At 36.7% G+C, this 23,572-nt stretch overlaps 1 protein-coding gene across 4 annotated transcripts in view; it reads left to right on the top strand.

The window, feature by feature from the left end:
* Window positions 1–3,239: 3,239 nt before the first annotated feature.
* GPATCH2L (G-patch domain containing 2 like) overlaps window positions 3,240–23,572 on the top strand; it is a 63,375-nt gene continuing 43,042 nt past the window's right edge. For 2 of the 4 annotated variants that reach the window (XM_074235678.1, XM_074235680.1), the window contains exons 1-2: window positions 10,480–10,581; window positions 13,000–13,671. In XM_074235678.1, coding sequence (XP_074091779.1) covers window positions 10,508–10,581; window positions 13,000–13,671 — 746 coding nt within the window. In that variant the 5' untranslated portion in view covers window positions 10,480–10,507. Of the gene's footprint in view, window positions 3,288–10,479; window positions 10,582–12,999; window positions 13,672–23,572 lie in introns of those variants that run through there. The other 2 variants (XM_074235679.1, XM_074235676.1) reach the window with 2 other exon arrangements.

Below are 23,572 nucleotides of genomic sequence, written 5' to 3'. Positions count from 1 at the left end.
ACTAGAAACCTTTCCAATAGGATCATGGTAAAGCAAGGACAAACACACTCAGCAGCTTGACAAATTTATCCTTCCAATGTATTCCCTCAAATTTGGTTGAGCAGGCTGGCCTTTGGATTTTCTCAGGGTTTATCTCTCAACCTCATGTTCCTCACATAGGCCACTATCTGATCTAGCTAGGGCCTCCATTCTATTAACATTATCTCATCATTGCAGTGGTAAATATTTGTACCCTTAAGAAGGGGAGCCTCTTTTAGGTCTCTGTCCACCAGATTGTTATAATATGAAGGCTAGTTTAGGCAGCTCTGAGGAATAATAGTAAAGGTATATTAGAATTCTTTTTGACTGAAAAAGAACAGGTTCTCACTATTCTCAGTTATAGGAATATAAACAAAGGAAATGACAAATCTGATAACTCTATACCACTCACTCAGGCTCTGGAACCAACATATTGGTTTATAGTAAGAAGGCAAGAAAAAGAAATTGAGGGAAAAAGGAAAGGCAAAGTGAATGCAAAATTGTCCTTATTTACAGATAATATGATGCTTATCTTGGAGAATCCTAGAGATTCAGTGACAAAAACAATGAAACAATTAGCAGCAAATAAAAAAACCCCAAAATTCTGTGTATTACTAAGGAAATCCAGGAAGAGGAAATTAAAAATATATTTTATTCAAAGTTATTATAAAGTATGGAAAATCTCTGTCAATCTTATATGTTGATGATTTTATAAGAATACAATTAGATTATCTTTACAGAAAAAAGGAAAATACATCAAATTGTCTATGGTTGGGCCATATAATATAATAAAAATGATTATAATATACAATTTTCAGATTTATTGTCTTACAAATTAAATTGCCAAGACACTATATATCTGGGTAAAATAATATCAAAATTCATTTGGAGGGAAAAAAGATCAAGAGTTTCAAGGGAGATAATGAAAAAAGTAGTAATGGAAGGGGTCTAGCATTATTAGATCTCCTATAATACTATAAGGTAGAAATCATCAAAAATGCTTGGTGTTAATTAAAAAACCAAAAACTGTATTTAATGAAACATGCTAATTTGGCAAGGCCCAGAAATGATAGTATCATAATATTCAATTCATAGTACTTTAGTAGCATAATATTCAATAACCCCCACCCCCAAAATAACTTCTGCAGTGAGGATTCCCCTTTTCTTTGACTGAACCTATTATTTTATGGTGTGGCAATCAGTGAGAAACCACTTCTATCAGTGAAAAATGAAACCTCTGCAACTTACAGTTTTAGAGAATTGCTTTAGGCCCTGCGAGGTTAAATGACTTCTCCAGAGTCACAAAAATATGAGACATAAGCTAAATATAAGAGATCACATCTTAAAGAAATTAGAGAATAAAAGGACGTACCACTCATATTAATGATTAAAGAGAGAATTTTTAACTAAACCATAATTAGAAGTAAATATTGTGCGGGGTATTGAGACCCTAACCCAAAATGACTACTCGGAGTCTTGTCAAAGTGGCAGCAAAAAGTTAAAATTTAATTCGGTTCTTGCAAGAAGCTGGGCAGTTCCTAACTCTCTATGGAAGAGAGAGAGCAGGAAAAAACCAAATTACAGAAGCTGAATCAGGGTTAAAAAAACTCACAAAAACCACAGCCCATTCTCCCTCCTCTTTTCTGCTGACCCTTACAACAATTGGTCAAATTTGATGGTCCGAAGAGAAGGGAAGTATACCTAAACTTTCCCAGGAAAGTTTGTCTTTGTTTACCACCATATATGGTTAGGCTGACATGATTTTTCTAACCAGAGATCAGAGTTCTCATGCTCACCTGATTCTTGAGAAATAGAAATTGAGGCCTATTGCTTAGACTAATTTAGCACTATGTTTCTGAAAAGTCAGCACTTTTGCCCCTCACAATATGAAAGATAAAATAAATGATTTTGATTATATAAATTAAAAAATATTTTGCATAAGCAAAATCTACACATCTAGAATTCAAAGAGAAGCATTTTAACAGTTCTGTTCATTTCCCTATAAACCACTAAGGGCTATCTACTTTTCCTATCAGTCAGAGAAGGTTGTTGTAAGGGGAGCTGATACAACAAGTTCTCCAGCTTCCTCTCTCTTCATCAGTAGGGAGGAGATACTTCCTCCCTCCTTCCTTTGGTATTAACTTAACAGATGGCTTGGGCAAGTCTAAAGATTTCTGTTTGGTCTCCATAATATCCCACATAGAGAATGGATGGTCTTTCCTATAACCAATAGTGGAAATTAGGACTTTGCTATAAACCTTTTGGGATCCCCTCAAATGATTATAATCATACCTATATGGCAGCCCCTGATATTTTTGGAGCCTCACTTCTTTCTAGGCTACTTAGAATTTAGCTATATGGCACTGGGTCTCCTTGTAGTCAGATAGGTAGGGTCACCTGGAGCCTCAGAGAAAACTTCTATTCTTGGTCCTAGAGGGAACCCTCCCCTTAGTCTTTAGGAAATATGTTAATTTTGGTCAGAGACAGAAAGATACTGATCCTGTAGGTAACTATAGTTACTAGTGCTCCATTGGTTGGCAATTCATTGCCACTTTATCAAGCCCATGATTTAAGAGTCACTTCCAATGCTTCTTATTAGAATGGATGTCATTATTCTTTGCTCAGATAGCAAAGTTGTTGGTTCTATGCTTTCTCTTGACACTCCTAGATGTCTATTTGCACCAATATTTGTATTTACCAATAGTGTTGCAGTGTCTGGGTCAGATTTCCTGCTCAAATTTTATATTTGGTTTGCCCATGTTTGCCTATTCTAGCTACAACCAGATGTCACTCAGGTAGGATTCCATCCAGAACATAGTGTCTAGTTGATTCACAGACTAGGCAGAGAGTATGAGTTATTATGGATAGAGTAGAATAGATCTAGTCTATCAACTAATCTCCTTTAGGAATTTCACCCCCTCCCTTGAAGATCCACATTGAAGAAATGGGTGTACCTAGAATTCATCTTGATGGGACCAAGTATATAGCCATCTAAAAAGGTACAAAAGACAGTCCCCATACAATGCCTTTAATTGAATTAACTGACTGTACAAAAATAAATTTTTTTTTTTGTAGTTACCAGAAGCCAATGCAGCTCTATTTCCAGGAGTACTTCAGCATTGGCTTCATTGGAGCATGTGCTCACTAACTATAACCATTATGATGCATTAGGTTACTATTTAAAATTCTGTACTCTTGAATTCCTTAGCAGTAACAGTTCATCAGTCCCCCTCTGGGAAGGAAGTCACTCCCTGGGGAGCACTAATTAGGTGAGTCTGAAGCTCTCTTACCACAGGATTGGATTCCCCAAATCCTATCCTTTGCTTCTCCTTTCATATAACTTTACTCTTCATGGAATTCCACACATATTCTAGCATGATTTTTGAGTTGGAAAATAGTATTCCTGCTGTGACCTGTTATTCTGTGACCCCATTTAATATGTGCTGTTAATTAATACATGAACCCCTCCTCTACTTTCTGGACATAGTTCTTAAAAAAACGAGTTCTGTCTCTCATTGTTAAATGTATAAGGATATCTTATATAACAGTAACTTTTAGAACCTATCTTGCTAACTATTTGGATTTGAGAGGGGGTGTGTCCCTCTGTTTCCCATTGAAAGGACTCTGCATAGACTTGTATGACCTTTCCAAGGTCATAAGTTTTCTTGGACCCAGAGTCTCATATACCTGAATCTGATAACTTACTTCTTCTGCACAGTCCTCCTTCTGTTTTAACCAAGGTAATTTCAATCCACATGGTAATAATGGGCATCCTTGTTTCAGCCCTGATCTTATTGGAATTGGTCTTAGTTTATCTCCATTACCTATAATATTTGTTGATGGTTTTAGATAGATACTGCTTATTATTTAAAGGAAAATTCCATTTATTCCTATACTTTCTAAGTTTTTAATAGGAATGGATGTTGTATTTTGTCAAATGCTTTTTCACCATCTATTGAGATAATCTTATTATTTCTTTGGTTATGTTATTGATATGTTCAATTATATTGAGTGTTTTCCTAATATTGAACCTTCCCTGCCTACCTGTCATAAATTCTACATGATCTTGGGGTATTATCCTGGAAAAAAGTTATAATCTCTTTGCTAAAATTTTATTTAAGACTTAGGGAGCTTGGTCTATAATTTTCTTTGGCTGTTTTGACTCTTCCTGGTTTACATATCAGCACCATATTGATGTCACAAAAGGGGTTTGTCAGAATTCCTCCAAATTTCAAAAACAGTTTATATAGAATTGGAATTAATCATTCCTTAAATGCTTAGTAGAAGTTCCTTGTAAATTCATCTGGACCTGGACACTCTTTCATAGAGTGTTTATTGATAATTTCTTCAATTTCTTTTTCTGAAATGGGGTTAAGTATTTCATTTCCTCTTCTGTTAATCTGGGTAGTTTGTATTTTTTGTAAATATTTATCCATTTCACTCAGGTTGTCAAATATGTTGGCATACAGTTAGGCAAAATAGCTCAGAATTATCTCTTTAATTTTCTCCTCATTGGTGATGAGTTCACCCTTTTCATTTTTGATACTGGTAATTTGGTATTCTTCTTTCTTTCTTTTAATTAGATTAATCAAAGGGTTATCTATTTTATTAATTTTATCATAAAACTCAGATTGGATTTGAACTCAGATCTTCTTGACTCCAGGGTCAGTGCTCTATACCTGCACCACCTAGCTGCACCATAGCATAATATATTTTACTCCAATCTGTTACCTTTACCCCATATCTCTTTGCTTCAAATATGTTTCTTATAAAGAAATCCAACTTATGTTGGATTCTGATTTTTTAATTTTTAATTCATTCTGCTATCTGCTTCTGTTTTCTGGGAGAGTTCATCCCATTCAAATTTACATCTAAGATTACTAATTCTGTATTTCTGTGTTTCTCCATTTATACTTTTTCTCTTTTCTTTCCTCTTATTCCTCCTCACCAAAGTTTTTCTCCCCTTTTAACTTTCTCCCCCTTTAATTTTTCTTTTAAATTTTAACTTTAACTTTACTTTCACTTTTACTTCACCTTCCCTTTTATCAGTCTCTTCTTCTTTTTTTTTCCTTCCCCAGCTGCCTACTTCCTTGTAGGGTGGGAGAGATTTTTAACCCAATTGGGAATGCATGTTATTCTCTCTCTGGGACAAATCTATTGATCCCTTCTTTTCCTCTACTATAATAGATCTTTGTATCTCTTCACCTGGTATTATTTATCCACTAATGCCTTAACCTTCTAGTTTAGTCCTTCTTTTGTGTTTTTTGTTTGTTTGTTTTAGCCCTTTCTCAAAATATACTCCTTTTATCTGTCCTGATAGAAATACTATTCCCACAGGTTAATTGATTGATAAGCAGTATTGCCTTGTAGTCACTAAGTACCCTCCCCTCTTTTGTCTCATTAGGAATACACTTCTCAAGAGTCATAAATCTCATCAAATTATAATCACTTTATACCTTACCCCCTTTCAAGTACCCTCCCTGGACATATAATTCTCATGAGCCAAAGCATCATGCAAAGTCAAATTATTTCATTAACCAATTATACCCCCCCAAATTGTAGCCAAAGTGTCAAGCAAAGTAAAAATCTCTTCATGATGTTTTCGTGTCCAGTCCCTCTAAGTACCCGCTCTCCTTCCTTCTCTATATTACTCCAACCATAACCCTACAGCCCTTCCAAAGTATCTGTAAGCTCTCTCCCTCTGATCCTTTTTGCATGGTACTAAAATCCTTGTTAGCTAAAGTATGGATTAAGGCAGGGTGACTTTCTAATCTTTTTATGTCTAACACTTCTAAGTATGCTCTTACCCTCGGTCCCAATTGTACTGCAATCATCCTTAACTAAGATTTCTAGTTAAAGTAAGGTCACTTTGATTTAATTATGCATAGGAACTAAGTACTAGATGAGTTGCATTCCTTTTCTAGTTGGTCAATTTTATTTTTTGATGAGTTATAATTTTTTTCTCAGTTGATTATTTTTACTTTTAAAAGAGTTGATTTCTTTGGTCAATTTTTCATAATTTTCCTATATGGCTCTCGTTGCTTTTTTTTTTCAGTTTTTCTTCTTTCTCTTTTCTTTGGTTTTTAAAATCTTTTTAAAAATCTATGAGGTTTTGGATTTGAGTCCTGTTCACAAATTCCTTTTAGGCTTCCCATGAGGTAATTTTCACTGCTTTCTTCTTCTGAGATGACTTTTTTATCATCTCTATCTGAATAGTAGCTTTCTGTGGTTAATGTTCTTTTGGGTTTTGTTTTGTTTTTTTCTTTTTTGCTCATTTTGATTGTTGAGCTCTGTTCCTGGGGTATAGGGAGTAGAGTCCTGAACTTTTTGTGCTGGGCTTAGGGTCTGATCCCTAGGTTTATTGCTTTCCAAGATGTTTCCTGTGTAGCCCAGACATATCCTATGCAGAGATTTGTTTCTTCCCTCATGTCCAGGCTCTGGTTTGTTCCCAACTCAGTCCTATTAGTTGCCCCAGTGTTCCCAGGGTTCAGACACTTTGTCTGTGAATGGGACCCTCCCTGCTGACTTGCTATCTAGTTGTTGGAACTTGGGCTGCTATCTAACTGCTAAGACCTGGGCTGCACTGGGCTAGAAAACTCTGGCTAACTTTTCTACTCTCCTGCCTAGCTAGCAAGACAACAGACCTTCACTGAAGATCCTCTACAATGTCCTTGGTTGTAAACTCATTTTAATTTTTTTTGATGGGATCTGTAGCTTTATTGTCTGAGTAGAAGCTTCATTTTAGGTTGTGTAAGGAAAAGCTCTGGGAGCATGTTAGCTTCACACTGCTATTTTGGTTCCCAACAGTGTTAACTGTTTAAAAAATTTTCTTTTTGCAAGGCAGTGGGATTAAGTGACTTGCCCAAGATCATACAGCTAGGTAATTATTAAGTGTCTGAGGCCATATTTAAACTCAGGTCCTCCTGACTCCAGGGCTGATTACCTCTCCCAAGATCATCCCTCCCTTCTATCATCTACACCTTTCTTAAAGAAGAGTTGTGATAATCTTTTTTTTTTTTTTTTGCAAGGCAATGGGGTTAAGTGGCTTGCCCAAGGCCACACAGCTGGGCAATCATTAAGTGTCTGAGACTGGATTTGAACTAATCAGCCCTAGAGTTGTGATAATCTTAAATGGGCACGGTTGGTATCTCTGTATTCAGATTTTTGTATTTGTAAGTGGAAATGTGGTATAGTGGATTTAGAATAAGAATGGGGATTTAAATTTGACCTTTGCTTACTGCCTATAAGATCTGGGTAAATCACTTCACTCCCCTTAAACCTCTGTTTTCACATCTCTGTACTAGTTCTTTCCCTGTCACTATTGCCCATATACAAACATTCCTAACCATCTCCATTCTCAAAAGAAAATTGTTTAACTGCATCATCTCCCAAATTACTTGACTGTACCAATCCTAATTCTTAGAAAAGTCTCTCTATATAGACATCTAGAGGAGATGATTTAAAAATAATTGGACTACTTGAAAGTCATGACCAAAAAAAGAGCCTAGATGTCATTTTTCAAGAAATTATCCAGGAAAATTGCCTTGATATCCTAGAAGCAAAGGGTAAAATTTTGAAAGAAACAACTGATCACCTCTTGAAAGAGATCCCAAAATGAAAACTGCCAGGGTTATTATAGCCAAATTTCAGAACTTACAAGCCAAGGAGAAAATATTACAAGTAGCCAGAAAGAAGCAATTCAAATATCATGGAGCTATAGTCAGGATAACTCAAGATTTAGCAGCTCCTACATTAAGGGCTCATAGGATTGGAACATGATATTTTGGAAGGCAAAAGAGCTTGAATTGCAGCAAAGAATCAACTACTGAGCAAAACTGAACATATTCTTTCAGGAAAAAAGAAACACATTCAGGGGCGGCTAGGTGGCATAGTGGATAAAGCACTGGCCCTGGAATCAGGAGTACCTGGGTTCAAATTGGGGCTCAGACACTTAATTACCTAGCTGTGTGGCCTTGGGCAAGCCGCTTAACCCCATTTGCCTTGCAAAAACCTAAAAAAAAATGATCTATAATCATAAAAAGGAATCAATAAGACTTGTAAAAAAAAAAGAAACACATTCAGTGAAGAAAGGTAATTTCAAACTTTAATGATGAAATGACCACATATAGGATTCAGGTGAAGTATAGAGAGGGTGGATGGGAAATGCAAATTATGAGGGATTTAATGATGTTGAACTGTGTGTATTTCTGCATGGGAAGATGATACTGATAACTTATACAAACCTTTTCATTTATTAAGGCAGTTAGAAGGAACATATATAGACAAGCTGCTGGAAGGAGTTGAATTTAAAATTACAAAATATTAAAAAGATGGAGTTAATGGGGGAGAAAGGAATGTACTGGGAGAAAGGGAAAAGAGAGGTAGAATGGGGTAAGTTATTTTACATAAAAGAGGCAAGAAAAAACTTTTGCTGTGAAAGAGGGGGAAGGTGAGGAGGAGTAAGTGAGTTACTCTCATGGGAATTGGCTCAGAGAGGAAAAACATACACACTCAATTGGGCATAGAAAGTTATCTTACCCTAGAGGAAAATAGGAGAATAAAGGAATGGAAGAAAGGGGGTGAGGGAGGTATAAGTGATAGAAGGGAGGGATGATCTTGGGAGAGGTAATTAGATACAACACAGTTTTGAGGTGAGTCAAGATGAAAGGAGAGAGAGAGAGAGAGAATAGAATAAATGGGGGGTGGGGAATAGAATAGAGGGGAAATACAGTTAATAATGGTGGCTGTGGGAAAAAAAATTATGAAACAACTTTGATAAAGATGTCATTTTTGTCAAACATAATGAACTGAATCGAATTTATAAAATTTATAAAAAGAACCAATCCCCAATTGGTGGATGATCAAGAAACATGAACAGTTTTCAGATGAGGTTATCAATGCAATATATTTAAATTCAAATGTCCTACCTCATCATTGATGGGAGAAATGCGGGTTGGAACAATTCTGAGCTTCCACCATATACCTATTGGACTGGCTAACAGACAGAAGGAGAAAATGACAACTGTTGGAAGGGATGTAGGGAATTTGAGCCATTGATGCACTGTTGGAGGAGTTGTGAAATGATTCAACAATTCTGTAGAGCAATTTGGAACTATGCTCCAAGGAATATAAAACCAGTGCCACTGCTAGGTCTATATTCCAGAGGAGATGAACTATGAGAAGAAAAGCATCTATATGAAAAGGGTTATCTAAAGCAACTCTCTTCTAGTGGTGGAGAGCTGGAGACTGAGGGGCTGCTCAGGGGTTGGGGAATGGCTGAACAAATTGTGGTAGGAAATTGAGATAAAATGCTGTTCTGTTATGGGAAATGATGAACAAGATAGATGCTCTCAGTAAATAACTTAAGTGAGAAGAGGCAATGGGAAACGTACCTTATACAAAATGACAGGCAATATTGCTGGATGATCAGCTGGTGAATGACTTACCTTTGCTCAGCAATGCTATGATCTAAGCGAGAACTCTGAAGGGCTTGTGATAAAGAATGCTATCCATCCCAAAGATAGAGCTGGTGCTATCTGAATGCAGACTGAAGCATACTTTTTTCACTTTATTTTATTTTAGGTTTTTGCAAGGCATTGGGGTTAAGTGACTTGACCAAGGCCACACAGCTAGGTAATTATTAAGCATCTGAGCTTGGATTTGAACTCGGGTACTCTTGCCTCCAGGGCTGGTGCTCTATCCACTGTGCCACCTAGCTGCCCCTCACTTTATTTTTCTTGAGGCTTCTCTTTTTTTTGGATGTAGGGGGCGTTATGTTTACTTTCACAACATGACTACTGAAGTAGTTTTTCATATCTGCACATTTTTGACCTACATCAAATACCTTCCTTTCTCAATCAACTGGAAAATGGGAGAGAATTTGGAACTCAAGGTTTTGGAAGTAAACGTTGAAACTTATTTTTGCACGCAGCTGGGGGGGGGAAATGTAAAGATAAAGAAAAAAACGAAATTAGCAGTAGCAGAAAGACAAGAAAAGGAAATGAAAAGAAGAAAAAAAATAAGAAGCACTTGGGATCTTCTGTTTCCTCTTCTGTAAAATGAGGGGACTTGTAGAGATGGTCTCTGAAATCCTTACTTAAGGTTTGCAAAGTATTTTCCATGTCAATTCATTTAAAACATTTTCACTCTGGGTCTTTAATTTTACTCTAATTCAAAGGGAGAAGAAAAAAGTTGCTTTTTTTTTCTTGGAGGCCCAAGGGACCTGTAAAAAGACCCTTCAGGGGTTACTTGGGGGATGACACCGGGTCAGTTGGCCTCAGGACCACGTGGTCCGGGCCCGCGCTCAGCTGGAGGTGCCCCCCGGGCCCGCCCTGCCCCCGGGGCGGAGCGCACGTGACCCGCTCCTCGCAGCTCGCGGGCCGTCGGGAGGAAGCGCGCGGGCGGGGCTGCAGCTGGGGGAGGGGAGGGCCGGAGGGGGCGGGGCTCCGCACGCCTTCCTGCTCCTCCCCGCCCCCGGCCAGCACCGGAAATGAGGTCACCGAGGGAACCCCCGCGGAGAGACGGGCCCGAGCTGCGCCGGCCGCGGAGGGGCTGCGGCAGCCGGTGAGTGGGAGGCGGGCGGCTGCGAGCCGGGGCCGGGGCCCGGCGGCGCCTTCTGGAGCCCGGGACGTGGGTCCGCGGGGGGTCCGGGAGAAAGCCCCAGGAGGCGGCCCCAGATGGGCGGTGGCGGCGGTGGGCGGGCCGGGGGGGGGGGGCTGCGATCGGGGCTGGCCGCGGCGTGTCGGGCCTGGCTGTCAGGGGCCGCGCCGGGGACCCGGGCCCGGGCTCCCGGGCAGCGCCTCGGGCCCTGCCCCTCCTCTGCCCTCCCCGTCTGCACCGATTTCCCCGGCTTCGGGTTCTAGGACGCGGGGCCTCCCGCCCTCGAGAGAAGGCATCGAGCTCTGGTCCGCACCCGCCCCCCGGAGCCGGTCAGGCCTCGGGACTAGTCGCACGTGGCCTGGCCCAGGAGGGGCTCGTGGGCCCCTGCCCCCCCCCCGGGCCTCCCCCCGCCCCGCCCACCCCGCGTCTGTCACACAGCTTCGGGCCCGAACTTGACCGGGGGCTTCCGCAGGCCCGTGTGCGCATCTGCGTGGGGCGGCGGTGCACCTCCGGTCCAGCCGGGGCCTGCAGGTGACTCCCACATCACCTGTTTGAGCCATTCTGTCTGAAGGACACTGTGTGTCTAGTGTGTATTTTAAATATATACGTGTATGTATATATATATTTACATATATAATATATGTACACACATATAAAACAGTGAATTTTGTTAGTTTGACATAGTATATATATACATGCATTGAAATTTTCACAGGCTTGAGATTTTAGAGCATTGAACTCTTTCAGGGGTCAGTGAGATTACAGGACCACCTTCCCATTTTCTTTACTCTTGTTTGGACTTGAGAACACCTGTGTATTTCAGCTACTTTAATATTTTTAGGTGAATTGTCATTTTTTGTTTGGCTCTTCTAGCATTTAGATGATTTTGATCATACATAAGAAACGTCTCAGTCATTTCACCTTTGCATCTTCTCAATTAGATGGTATTCTACATAGAATTTGTTGTCTTGACCACATGATGAAAATGGAATGATTTAAAGCCCATTGCAATCATAAACTGGTGTCAGAATACTTTATTTCATGAATCATCATTAGGAAAAGGTGTGATTGGAAAAGAAGGTTGGTTGGGTGGTGAGGGTAGAGGGTGACAGGTGGCATAACTGGTCTTATAAGTTTGCTTGTGAGGTTAGGAGAAAGCAAGGATGGCCCTCCAGCACATAGGGTGGCCTTTGGAGATATTAATGGGAGTACATAAATAAGAGTTGCACAGAATGGATGACTTGAAGGAAACATTCAAATTGATAGGATCACAGATACACTTAAATACTGTGCAAAATACTGAGTAGTAATCACCATCTCTAAACATGGTGGTAAGCATTAAGTTTTTGTTTTTTTAATTTGTGCTTAAAAGTGTTCTTAATAAGGAAGGAATAAGAAAACACCAAATAATATCACTCTTTCCTGGTTCAAGACCTGCCTTACCTGGGATATAGGTTGGGACTTAATCCATGAAGCCATCCCACTTGGAAAAATGTTATTATGGTTGTTTGATTTTAAAGTTGTTAGGAACTATTAGAATTTGTGAAAACAGAAGCCAACCACTGCTGTTATCATGAAAATTTTGACTATAAAATTGTCTTGCAGTATAATTACTGGTGTAAGTCAATTTGAAATTTCAAAATTTAGTCTCATGATTTTGAAAGTATGTGAATAGAAGGAAAGTCCAGAAAACCAATTAGCCACAAATCTTAAAATGTACAGTATAGTTTGATAACATACATATAATATTTCAGTTTTAACTTAGCCTGGTTTTATTTTTTTTGGTAACTATAGTTTTTTTCTTATTAGTAGTAACAAGACTTGTAAAAGACAAGAACGCCAATGTCTTTAAGGAGAAAATTAAATGTTGGCAATTATTCTATTTCTTTTAAGTATTCCTAAAGAGCTGGTGGTGGTAAGTAGTTATTTGTACTGATTTATGTTCCTGGGTGCTGATATTAAGCAAATTTATCTTTTATAAGTTGCTAGATAATAGCTTTATGTAGTCTTTCTCACAAAAGATTCCATTTTACAAAAGACCCAGTAAATCTGATTCCATGTCTAGGGCTCTTTTCATTTCATTATGCTTCCTCTTGTTTTATGTGAAAATTGTGGCAGCTCTTTATAAAAACATGTATTGTTCTGGCATAGAGAATTGCCAACCACATATTTTTAGAAGGTTTTTTTGCTGATCACAAAGGTTGTGGAAAGGAGTTGAAGTGTATTGTAATGAAAGATGATTTTTCCCCCATCTTCAACTCCCCAGGTAGGGTATATTTATAGTGCCAGAAGTTATTAGTGGTATATGAGTATATACCTTAGTGATGTGGTATGTACAACACTATTTGTTTCATTTAATTTTTGAATTCCTGTTTTTGGCAGACGTGGCTCCATGGATGAGCTGGTGCATGATTTGGCTTCGGCCTTGGAGCAGACATCTGAGCAGAATAAGTTGGATGAACTATGGGAGGAGATGGCTCTGAGCCCTCGACAGCAGAGACGACAACTTCGAAAACGGAGGGGTCGGAAGCGGCGTTCTGACTTCACCCACTTAGCTGAACATACCTGCTGCTATAGTGAGGCTTCAGAATCTAGCTTAGATGAGGCTCTCAAAGACTGTCGGGAAGTGGCTGCAGTCACCAACTTCAGTGACTCTGATGACACAATGGTGGCCAAGAGACATCCAGCTCTCAGTGCCACCTTAAAGAATAAGCAACACTCCTGGCATGAGTCAGACTCCTTTACTGAGAATGCACCATGTAGACCACTGAGGCGAAGGAGGAAGGTGAAGCGAGTGACCTCAGAAGTGGCTGCTAGCCTCCAACAAAAACTCAAGGTGTCAGATTGGAGCTATGAAAGAGGCTGCAGGTTCAAATCTGCCAAGAAGCAGCGGTTGTCTCGATGGAAGGAGAATGCTCCCTGGACTTCATCAGGCCATGGATTGTGTGAGACCACAGAAAATAGGACTTTTCTTAGCAAATCGGTCAGAAAAGAAAGAATGGAGTGTGAAGCTGATGAACAAAAACAGGGCTCTGATGAGAACATGTCAGAATGGTGAGGCCATCCCCTATACAAACCAAAGATTTTCCCCACTAATCTTTTCCAAAGTGCAAATCTATGGTCACGTGCAAATACTTTGATAACAAATTTGCTTCTGTAGTTTTGATTTTCTACTACTAGTTAACCCATAGTTTAGAAATCTCCAGGCTTTGTAAATGACTGTAGTTATTTAGTATATATTCTTTGGTAACCTGAATTGATATTTACATTTATATTTTTGTAAGTATTAGAGACTTTGTGCCTGCAATGTGTCAAAATTTTTACATACTAAGAATTATTTAGGAATATCTGAATTTTAAACTGATGAAACACTTGGATTATTCAAATATATTTTCATGAGTAATTTAAACCATTAAATTCTTTATACACACATGGGAAGCATCAAAAATAAAACCAACATTGGTTCTTATTTAGTTTTTCATACATTTTTAATAAAAAAAACTTAGCTGTAAGAAATTTTGGTTAACACGTCAGCATAGTTTTTCTTAACCATTTTACTTCAGATAGGAGCCTAGTGCCTTGACAGTTGATGGAACTTCAATTGAAGGGGTTCAGTTTGATGTCTTCCATTAACTTTTTTTCTGTTACAATCCTAAACATTTTTATACTGTAGGACTGATCTCTGCTAGGACTTTACTTTTCCAAAACATGTCTTGAAATCATAGGTATAAATCATGGAGAGTTTTAGGGTAGGATATGTCAGGAACAGGAAAAGCTGCTTTGTGCTTGGATGTCTGTTGGTTTTATTTGTTTTTTAATCTTAGCATCTTGATTTCACTTTAAACCTTACATCCTCTAATCTTCAGAAATATATCGAGGGGAGTTCATAATTTGACTTTCCTTTCCTTCCAAATACATTATTTAAATATATACCTCCATATATACAGGTTTCTTTGTAAGTTTTGCTTCTTTTTCACGTTTTTGAAACTCTTTTGACTTAAACCAACTTTTTTTCCTTCTTGGTTATATTTTTTTAATAGCTCTTAATTTCTTGGATCATTATGACTTTCATTTTTAGCATATTTACAAAGTACAAAATTTTTATTTTATTTTATTTTAATTATCATACTACTTTGAGAGCATAGCTTATTACTATTACTTCTTTTCATGATGTCACTTTTTTTCTCTTTACATTGGTTATTTCTGAGACTTTGATATGTAGATATAACTATTTTCTTTCTATTCTACTCTTTTTTCTTTTCTTTTTCTTGGGGTCTAGGTCCCAGACCTAAACTACAGAAGTTTTAAAAACCTTTTTTTTTTTCTGTCATGGACTGCCTTTGACAGTTTGGTGAAATCTATGGATCCTTGCTCAAAAATAATGTTTTTAAATACTTGAAATATATAGAATTGACAAAGGAAACTAGATATATTGAAACATTAATAAATTTTTTTAATAGTTCACAAACTTGAACAGTTTTTTTTCTAATGTAGCATCTAGAGCCTCTAATTAGTCAGCTATATCTGTCTTTCTTCCCTTCCATCTTGGTTCACAAGTATGCTTATTTGATAGTCTTGACAGTATAATTCTTGGTTATCTGAAAGTTTGAATTATTTGAAAGTATAGGTTTTGTTTCACACTGCAGAACATGTGATCTCCTTTAGGACTTTGTTGCTTAACCAAGTTTTTTTGAAAACAGGTTTATGGGTGTAATTCTTTTCTTTTTTTTTTTGAGGTTTTTGCAAGAGAAATGGGGTTAAGTGACTTGCCCAAGGCCACACAGCTAGGTAATTATTAAGTGTCTTGAGGTCAGATTTGAACTCAGGTACTCCTGACTCCAGGGCCAGTACTCTATCCACTGTGCCATCTAGCCGCCCCTATGGGTGTAATTCTTAAGGATTTGAGGAAGTGTCAGGAACATATTTTTTTTTTCAAATTGGAAATAACTTTTTTCAGTTTTGTTAAGTACTTCCTGTTTCTGACAGTTCTCAGAATTTTATTTAATGTCCCTTTTGCCTTCCTTTAGTCTTCTAGTAGTTATAAAAGAACACAGATGGAATTATGTCAGAAGCAGAGGGAACAATTCTTTCTTAAAAATTTTATAATAATTCAAGAATCCTAAAGTCTACCACATCTTAACTAATTAGTACTCCCACTTTTTGGATTTCCTCCATTGGGAAATGGGGAAAATTTTCTTTAGTCCTCCAGGGCTGTACTGGCATTGAATTGAGGCTTCTTTCAAAATACTGGTAATAAAGATTTGTAATTTTTATGTAAATGACATATTTGACCACTACTTTTTTTTATAATGATCTTTGCTTCTCTTACAAATTAGATTAAATATCTTGTTGTTCATTGACATGTAATTCAAAATGTGGAAATTTGAAGCTATTAGTAAGTATTAACCAGAATATTTACAAAACTGCCCATCTTGTCCTATTTTCATTGTTAAATTTAAATATTAATAACTTTACCTTCAATCTTGCTGAAATTCAGCAAAAGAAGTTCGATTCATGAAAACTTCATGATAAAGTTTTTAGCAATTTTTCATAATTTTAAAATGGACTTTTTAAAGAGAAGTTTTTTTAATCACTTGAAAGTAATTTTTTTTTGATCCAACTTCTTTTTTTTAAAGATTTTATTTGAATTTTGAGTTTTACAGTTTTTCTCCCACCCCAGAAAGCAATCTGTCAGATCAGTGTTGTACATTGATCCAAATTGAGTGTGTTGAGAGAGAGAGAGAGAGAGAGAGAGAGAGAGAGAGAGAGAGAGAGAGAGAGAGAGAGAGATATCACGTCCTTAAGGAAGAAACAAAAAGTATAAGAGATAACAAGATCAGACAATAAGATACCTGTTTTTTTTTTCCTAAATTAAAGGGAATGAAATTTGTTCAAACTCCATGGCTCTTTATTTGGATAGAGATGGTATTCTCTGTTGCAGGCAGCCCAAAATTTTCCTTGGTTGTTGCACTGATGGAATGAGCGAGTCCATCAAGGTTGATCATCACCCCCATGTTGCTCTTAGGGTGCACAGTGTTTTTCCGGTTCTGCTCATCTCACTCAGCATCAGTTCATGCAAATCCTTCTAGGCTTCTCTGAATTCCCATCCCTCCTTGTTTCTAATAGAACAATAGTGTTCCATGACATACATATACCACAGTTTGCTAAGCCATTCCCCCAATTGAAGGACCTTTACTTGATTTCCAATTCTTTGCCACCACAAACAGGGCTGCTATGAATATTTTTGTACAAGTGATGTTTTTACCCTTTTTCATAATCTCTTCAGGGTATAGACCCAGTAGTGGTATTGTTGGATCAAAGGGTATGCACGTTTTTTGTTGCCCTTCTGGGCATAGTTCCAAATTTCTCTCCAGAAAGGTTGGATGAGTTCACAGCTCCACCAACAGTATAATAGTTTCCCAGATTTCCCACAACCCTTCCAACAATGATCATTTTCCTTTCTGGTCATATTGGCCAATCTGAGAGGTGTGAGGTAGTACCTCAGAGAAGCTTTAGTTTGCATTTCTCTAATAAGTAATGATTTAGAGCAATTTTTCATATAGCTATGGATTGCTTTGATCTCATCTGTAAATTACCTTTGCATATCCTTTGACCATTTGTCAACTGGGGAATGGCTTTTTTTAAAAATATGACTCAGTTCTCTGTATATTTTAGAAATGAGTCCTTTGTCAGAATCTTTAGTTACAAAGATTGTTTCCCAGTTTACTACATTTCTTTTGATCTTGGTTACTGTGGTTTTATCTGTGCAAAAGTTTTTTAATTTAATGTAATCAAAATCATCTAGTTTGTTTTTGGTGATGTTCTCCGTCTCTCCTTAGTCATAAACTGCTCCCCTTTTCATAGATCTGACAGGTAAACTAGTCTTGATCTTCTAATTTGCTTATAGTATTGTTTTTTATGTCTAAATCCTATAACCATTTGTGATCCAACTTCTTAAGTTCATTTCTAGAATTGATCAAATATGTAGTCATTTTAGATTTCCATTTTTCCCTTTTTCTTCACCATCCTGTGATAGTCAAGTCGTTTTTGAGCTACTTCATATTATTTTTATTTACCTCATATATCTCATTTGTAGATGTGTGTGTGTGTCTATGGATTTGATTGTCATTAATTTTGTGTGCATGTGTTTATACTCACATGTATTTGTGCCTGGATCTTATGACTTGAGGTTTTTTTTGGGAAGGGACAGAAGATGCAGTTCTTGTTTCCGGAAGTCTGTTTACCAGCAACTAATGAGTTGCTTCACACAGCCTAATCATAGGATCCTAGACCAATTTGGTTGTTTTCATTGAATGCGTAGTTCAGCTCTTTTCTTTTGGGTTAATTGAATTGGTTTGGTGATGGCCTAAAGTGGCAGCCAAGAGCCTTCCTGAAGTGATGTATTAAAGGCCAATTTCACAGGAAAGAAAATATTCCCATCTCCTAGGAGGCAAGTGACAGAGACAGAGTGTTAAGCCTGCCCCTCCTTTTGTAGCCCAGGCTGACCTTCTGCAGCCCTGCAGTGCCTCTTGTTTTCTTATTTTTATAGAAAATCAATATCCCTTCTGACACAAACAATAGTTCAGAAGCAGAAATAAATGGATGAAAGCTGAACTCTCTGTCCATCACCTCTCACTTAAACTCTCTCAAACTCTTTAATTATAAGCTTGCTTTGCTCTAGGTGTTTGTGACACTGAAATTGCTAAATGAGGACCATTTTAACCAAAGGTTGGATGATCAATAACTCTATAACAGTAGCTTGTTGAATCAATAGCATTCATTATTTCATGGTTAAGGTAAGTAGCCTCCTTTGCAAGTGGAGGTCATTAATCAGAGTTTAGTGGAGCTAGGAGAAAGGACATGTGTTGCAGGTTGAAGATACTGTTTTTTAATCCCATAATTGGGGGTACTGATCTATGAGCTTTTCTTATATATTTTGCTACTAATATAAGCATAGTAGTACCTCAGAACTTTGGGCATCTTCAATTATGATTATTTAAAAAATCTTAAAGTTATGTAGTTGTGTGCAGTGATTAACTTAATGTCCTTACTAAGTGATGGTAGATAGCTTAAACCAATCTTTTCATTTTCAGTCTTAAAGTCATTAGTGACTAGTAATGTGATAAGACTGGCAAACTCTTTAGGTAAAAGGGGAAAAAGTGTTGTGCAGTTTTTCTCAGTTTGGAGAATTTAGAGGAACTTTGAAATTATAACTAGAAGATAGGAATTAAGACCTAAAGTAAGTCATCTTTCTCTTAAGAAATGGCGAATTGGTTTTCTTTATTTCTGATACTTTTTTTTTTTTTTAAAATCTGACTGGAAGGTCTTTCCTCTCTATGCTTTGAAGAAATAGTGAATGGATTAAAAATCAGGTCTTTGTATTGGGTTTGGTTATTAAGTACCCTGGAGACAAACTTCAAAAGATCATTGTGATTGTATTTCAGGTATACTTTAGGAAAGAATACTGAATTTGGTATGGGTATGATTTTTAAAGGATGGTTTTTTTAATCCTTCTTCCTTTGGCTATTAACACCTCCCCCCCATCCCCCAGATCTTAAAAAATTGCACATCCCTAAGGTTAAAGTAGCACTCATTTTCATGAATTCTGTTCTCTCTACTTAATTTTTTTCTGGGAAGAGACAGTGTACTAGCTCAGGAGATGACCAGGATAGTTTTTTGTTGCTCAGCAGCTTCTTTCTCCTGAGAACCAAACTTCAAGTCTGAAGTTTCATAGTATCATAGATTTAGAACTGAGAGAAGAATTTAAAGAATTTAAAGTCCAGCTCATTTTACAGGTCCAGAGAAGGTAAATGACTAGCCTAAAATCTTACTAAGTCACTAAGTATCTGAGGTAGTATTTGAATTTAGGTCTTTAATCCAAGTCTAATGCTGTTATACCATTTTACCTCTTTACTCACTATATTGGGAAATGAATAAGTAAGTTGCTATATGAGCTAGCTTGATTTTAGGCATATATACCAAGAACACTGTTTACTTGAACTTAACCAGTGCATTTATATTTCTTGCCTGCCTGGGAAGTAGAAAAATTTAAATGTTATTCAACTATGCAGAGAACTTTGACATTGATTTTAGTGAATGGTTTACTGTTTAGTGTTTGCACTAAGCAGTGTTTGAGGTTTCCTACTCAGGTTCTTTGCTGATTATTTTTTCCTTTGATCTCATTGGAGAACAAAGTACTTATGATATGCTCTAGTAAAGTTACTTTTGTTGCCGTGTTTGGTTTCAACAAGTTGTTGTGAGATTAATCTCTGGGGATATAACAAGTTTATGGTTGGTAATCTGGCGTCCTCCAGGTTGAGACACACACGCGCGCGCGCACACACACACACACACACACACACACACACACACACACTTTTTCAAAATTGAAAGATCAAGCTTTTATAAAGTTGGAAATTTTCTATATATTTTGCATTTTTTCTATCATTGACTTCATTGAGGTATATAGGTAGTAGGATGGTCCTTAGTTCATTCACTTTTCTTGCATAAATTCCAAATTGACTTCTAGAATGGTTGAACTACTACGGTTTCACCAAGTAATTGCATCATTGTTGCTCATCTTACCACAATCTTTTTATCATCCATTTGATTACTCATTTTTCACCTTTGTATGTATTAAGGTGAAATTTCAGAGTTATTTTAATTTGGTTATCTTTTACTATTAGTGATTTTGAAACATTTTTAAAATGCCATTTATAGTTTTCCAATCTTTTGTTGAGACCTTTGTTCATATTCATATCCTTTGACCAGTTATTTATAACTTATGCAAGTAATATGAATTTTACAAACATTAATTTTCAAATGCTATTGCTAACTGAATGCATCCTTTCATATAAGTGGCTTTAAAAAGAAAAAATTACATAAAATAAGTAAAAATGTTTTTCCTGATTATGAGGTATATTATTGAAGAAAATAGCTCTTTCCAGTTGTGATCCAGATTCCTCTCTGCTGTTGCACAGAGGAAAATGAGGTGCCATTTGATGTTTTTCAGTTACTTCATAGTTAACTATTATAAACATTTGTAGTAGTTTCATGGAAAGGCAAGATGACACTAGATGATTAGAGAAAAAAATAGGCCAAGACTGCATAAGATCATTTTATTCTCAGGGAATGATATTGCTATTAATGGGAAAAATACATGCAGGAAATTTTAAAATTACTTGAGTCTTTATAGTACTTGCCCAGCATATATTCTTTGTGATGGAGAAATGATAGAGATTTTTTCCAGTAAGGTCAAAGCAAGGGTATCTACCATCATAATATTTGATATAGTTCTTGAAATATGAGCTCTAGCAAATATGACAAGGAAGAAAAAAGAAACTGAGGGATTAAAGTAAGCAAAGTGGAAATAAAATTTGCTGATCATGTGATAATCTATTTTGAGAACTCTAGATAGTCAAGTTGAAGCAAAAATATCAGTCAAGGTAGTAGGATGGAAAATAAATCCACAAAAATCATTAGACTGCCTAATGATTTTTTTGTGGTTTTATTTTAAGGCAGGCAATTCTCAAAAGAAGAAAGCAAACTATCTGTAACCATTTGAAAAAATGTAGCATCAGCTGTCTAGTCCCATCTTGCATACATCTGCTGGGTAAAGATGACAAAAAGGTAAAAGAACAACTGTTGAAAAGTTTTGGGAGAAGAACAATATGTTTAGCCATTCTGGAAAGAAACCGCTCTACTGAAGTCTCTGAATTGTATATTCTTTAACCCATTAATACTTAGACATATACTTCAAAAAAAGATAAAAGGAGAGAAAAGGACCCATATTTATAACAATAGTCTGCAAATACTTTTTGTTATAGAAGAGAACTAATGGAGGAGGGGCATCAATTGGGGATGGCTTAATAAGATTCAAAGTCAGACAAAATGATGTTAATGTTACTACTGTATTTGACTAGATTACAAAACAAAAGATCTAGGGTAAGACAATTATAGCTCTAGAAACTACTGGAACATCAGAGACTCTCGAGTCCAGAATTCTTATAAATGAGTTAAAAAGTTCAGGGTAGTTGATTGATGTGCTTGAAGTCATTCTTGAAGGAAGCACCCAAAGTAGGTACAGAACCTAGGTCCTTTTTACTCCAGAACCAGTGCTCTTCCCTTGGGCAAAGAAGGTATGTTTAAATACTGCAGAACATAATCATAGAATCACAGATTTAGATTTGGTAGTGACCTCAGAGGGCATTTGAGTCTAATTTCCTCATTTTTAGATATAAGGAAACATGCATAGAATTTGTGACTTGCTCAGGGGGTGTCACAGTTAAATATCTGAGGTAGAATTTCAGTCTTCTTGGCTTGAAGTCCAACACAAATATAAAGTGTTTATCACAGTGCGTGGAACATATTAAGCACTTTATAAATGTTAACTATTATTATTATTATTATTATTATCATTATTATTAGCCACTGTGCCACCTAGCTGTCTCTGATCTTTTTTCATGCTTGATATTTTGTTTTGTTTTGCCAATTATAACTAAATATATATGAAAAAAACTTATGAAAGTTTTTCAACATTCATCCACATGCATACGCATATTTATAAATTAGATTTCTTCCACCCTCTTCCCACTCCCCTCCCCTCAGTGACAAACAATCTGGTGAATATTTTATGTATACATTTGTGTTTAACATGTTTATAGATTAGTTATTTTCTATATGAGAAATTAATACTAAGGGGGAAAACAAAACCATGAGATAAGAAAGAAAAATATGAGTAAATATGAGTAAAAAAATATGTAAAAAAATGAGTAAAAAATATGAGTAAAAAATGAACATGGCGTTCATTCAGATTTTGTAGATTTTTCTTTGTTTTGTTTTTTTCTTCTGAATGTGGATGACATTATCCATAACAGGTCTCCCAAGGTTGTTCTAGGTCTCTGAATTACTGAGAAGAGGAACTGTATCTATCAAGGTTGATCAACTCACAATATTGTTGTTAATGTGTATAATGTTCTCTTGGTTCTGATCCCTTCTCTCAGCGTCAGTTCCTGTAACTCATTCCATTTTTCTCTAGAATTCGACTATTAATGGTTTCTTTTAGAACAATAGAACTCCATAAGTTGTTCAGCCATTTCCCCATTGCTGGGCATCCTCTCAATTTCCAATTCTTTGCCACTACAAAAAGAGCATCTATGGATATTTTGGAATGTGTAGGACTTTTTTCCATTTTTCCATTTTGGATATAGGCATAGTATTGTTATTGCTGGGTCAAAGGGTATGATCAGTTTTATTGCTCTTTAGGCATAGTTCCATATTGCTCTTCAGAATGGTTGGATCAGTTCACAACTCCACCAACAGTGCACTAATGACCCAGTTCTCCCACAACTTCTCCAACGTTTATCGTTTTCCCCTTTTGTCATTTTAGCCAATCTGATAGGTATGTGGTGGTAGCTCATAGTTGTTTTAATTTACATTTCTCTGATCAGTAATGATTTGGTGCCTCTGATCTTTAGGTATTGATCATTCAGAATGTAATTTTGCGTAATCTAATTTCTCTTGTAATGTATTTCAAGTCCTTCATTTGGCAATATATAACCATTCTTACCTTTTGTCATCCCCAGGTTCTTTTATTTGCAGCATGTGAAAGAAATTGAACCCAATCTAGGAAAACCTTCATTTCAGAAATATGTAAAGATATAATTTTAAAAAATCAAATCATCAGAAGCAACAGAAACTGCTAATGGTGATGTTTTCAAAAAGTGAGACTGATTAGAAATGTCAGAAATTGAATTACACAACTTTGGTAGTGGTGGTGGCAATATTATTTTTCTTCTATCTCTTAGCTCCTTTGTGAAAATGAATGCTTGTAGTACTTTCTTGACATTGGAGACACAAAGTTCAGAAAATGACATAACTTTCTTTGTTGTATTTTGGTGTTGATGGTTTATTCTGTTTCTTGAATTTTTATTTGCTTTTATACAGTAGCAAAAAG

The sequence above is a fragment of the Macrotis lagotis genome, chromosome 4 (assembly GCF_037893015.1).
Source record: "Macrotis lagotis isolate mMagLag1 chromosome 4, bilby.v1.9.chrom.fasta, whole genome shotgun sequence".
In the NCBI taxonomy this organism is placed as follows: Eukaryota; Metazoa; Chordata; class Mammalia; order Peramelemorphia; family Peramelidae; genus Macrotis; species Macrotis lagotis.
The sequence above is the reverse complement of the archived record's forward strand: the minus strand, read 5'-3'. Positions and strand labels throughout refer to the sequence as shown.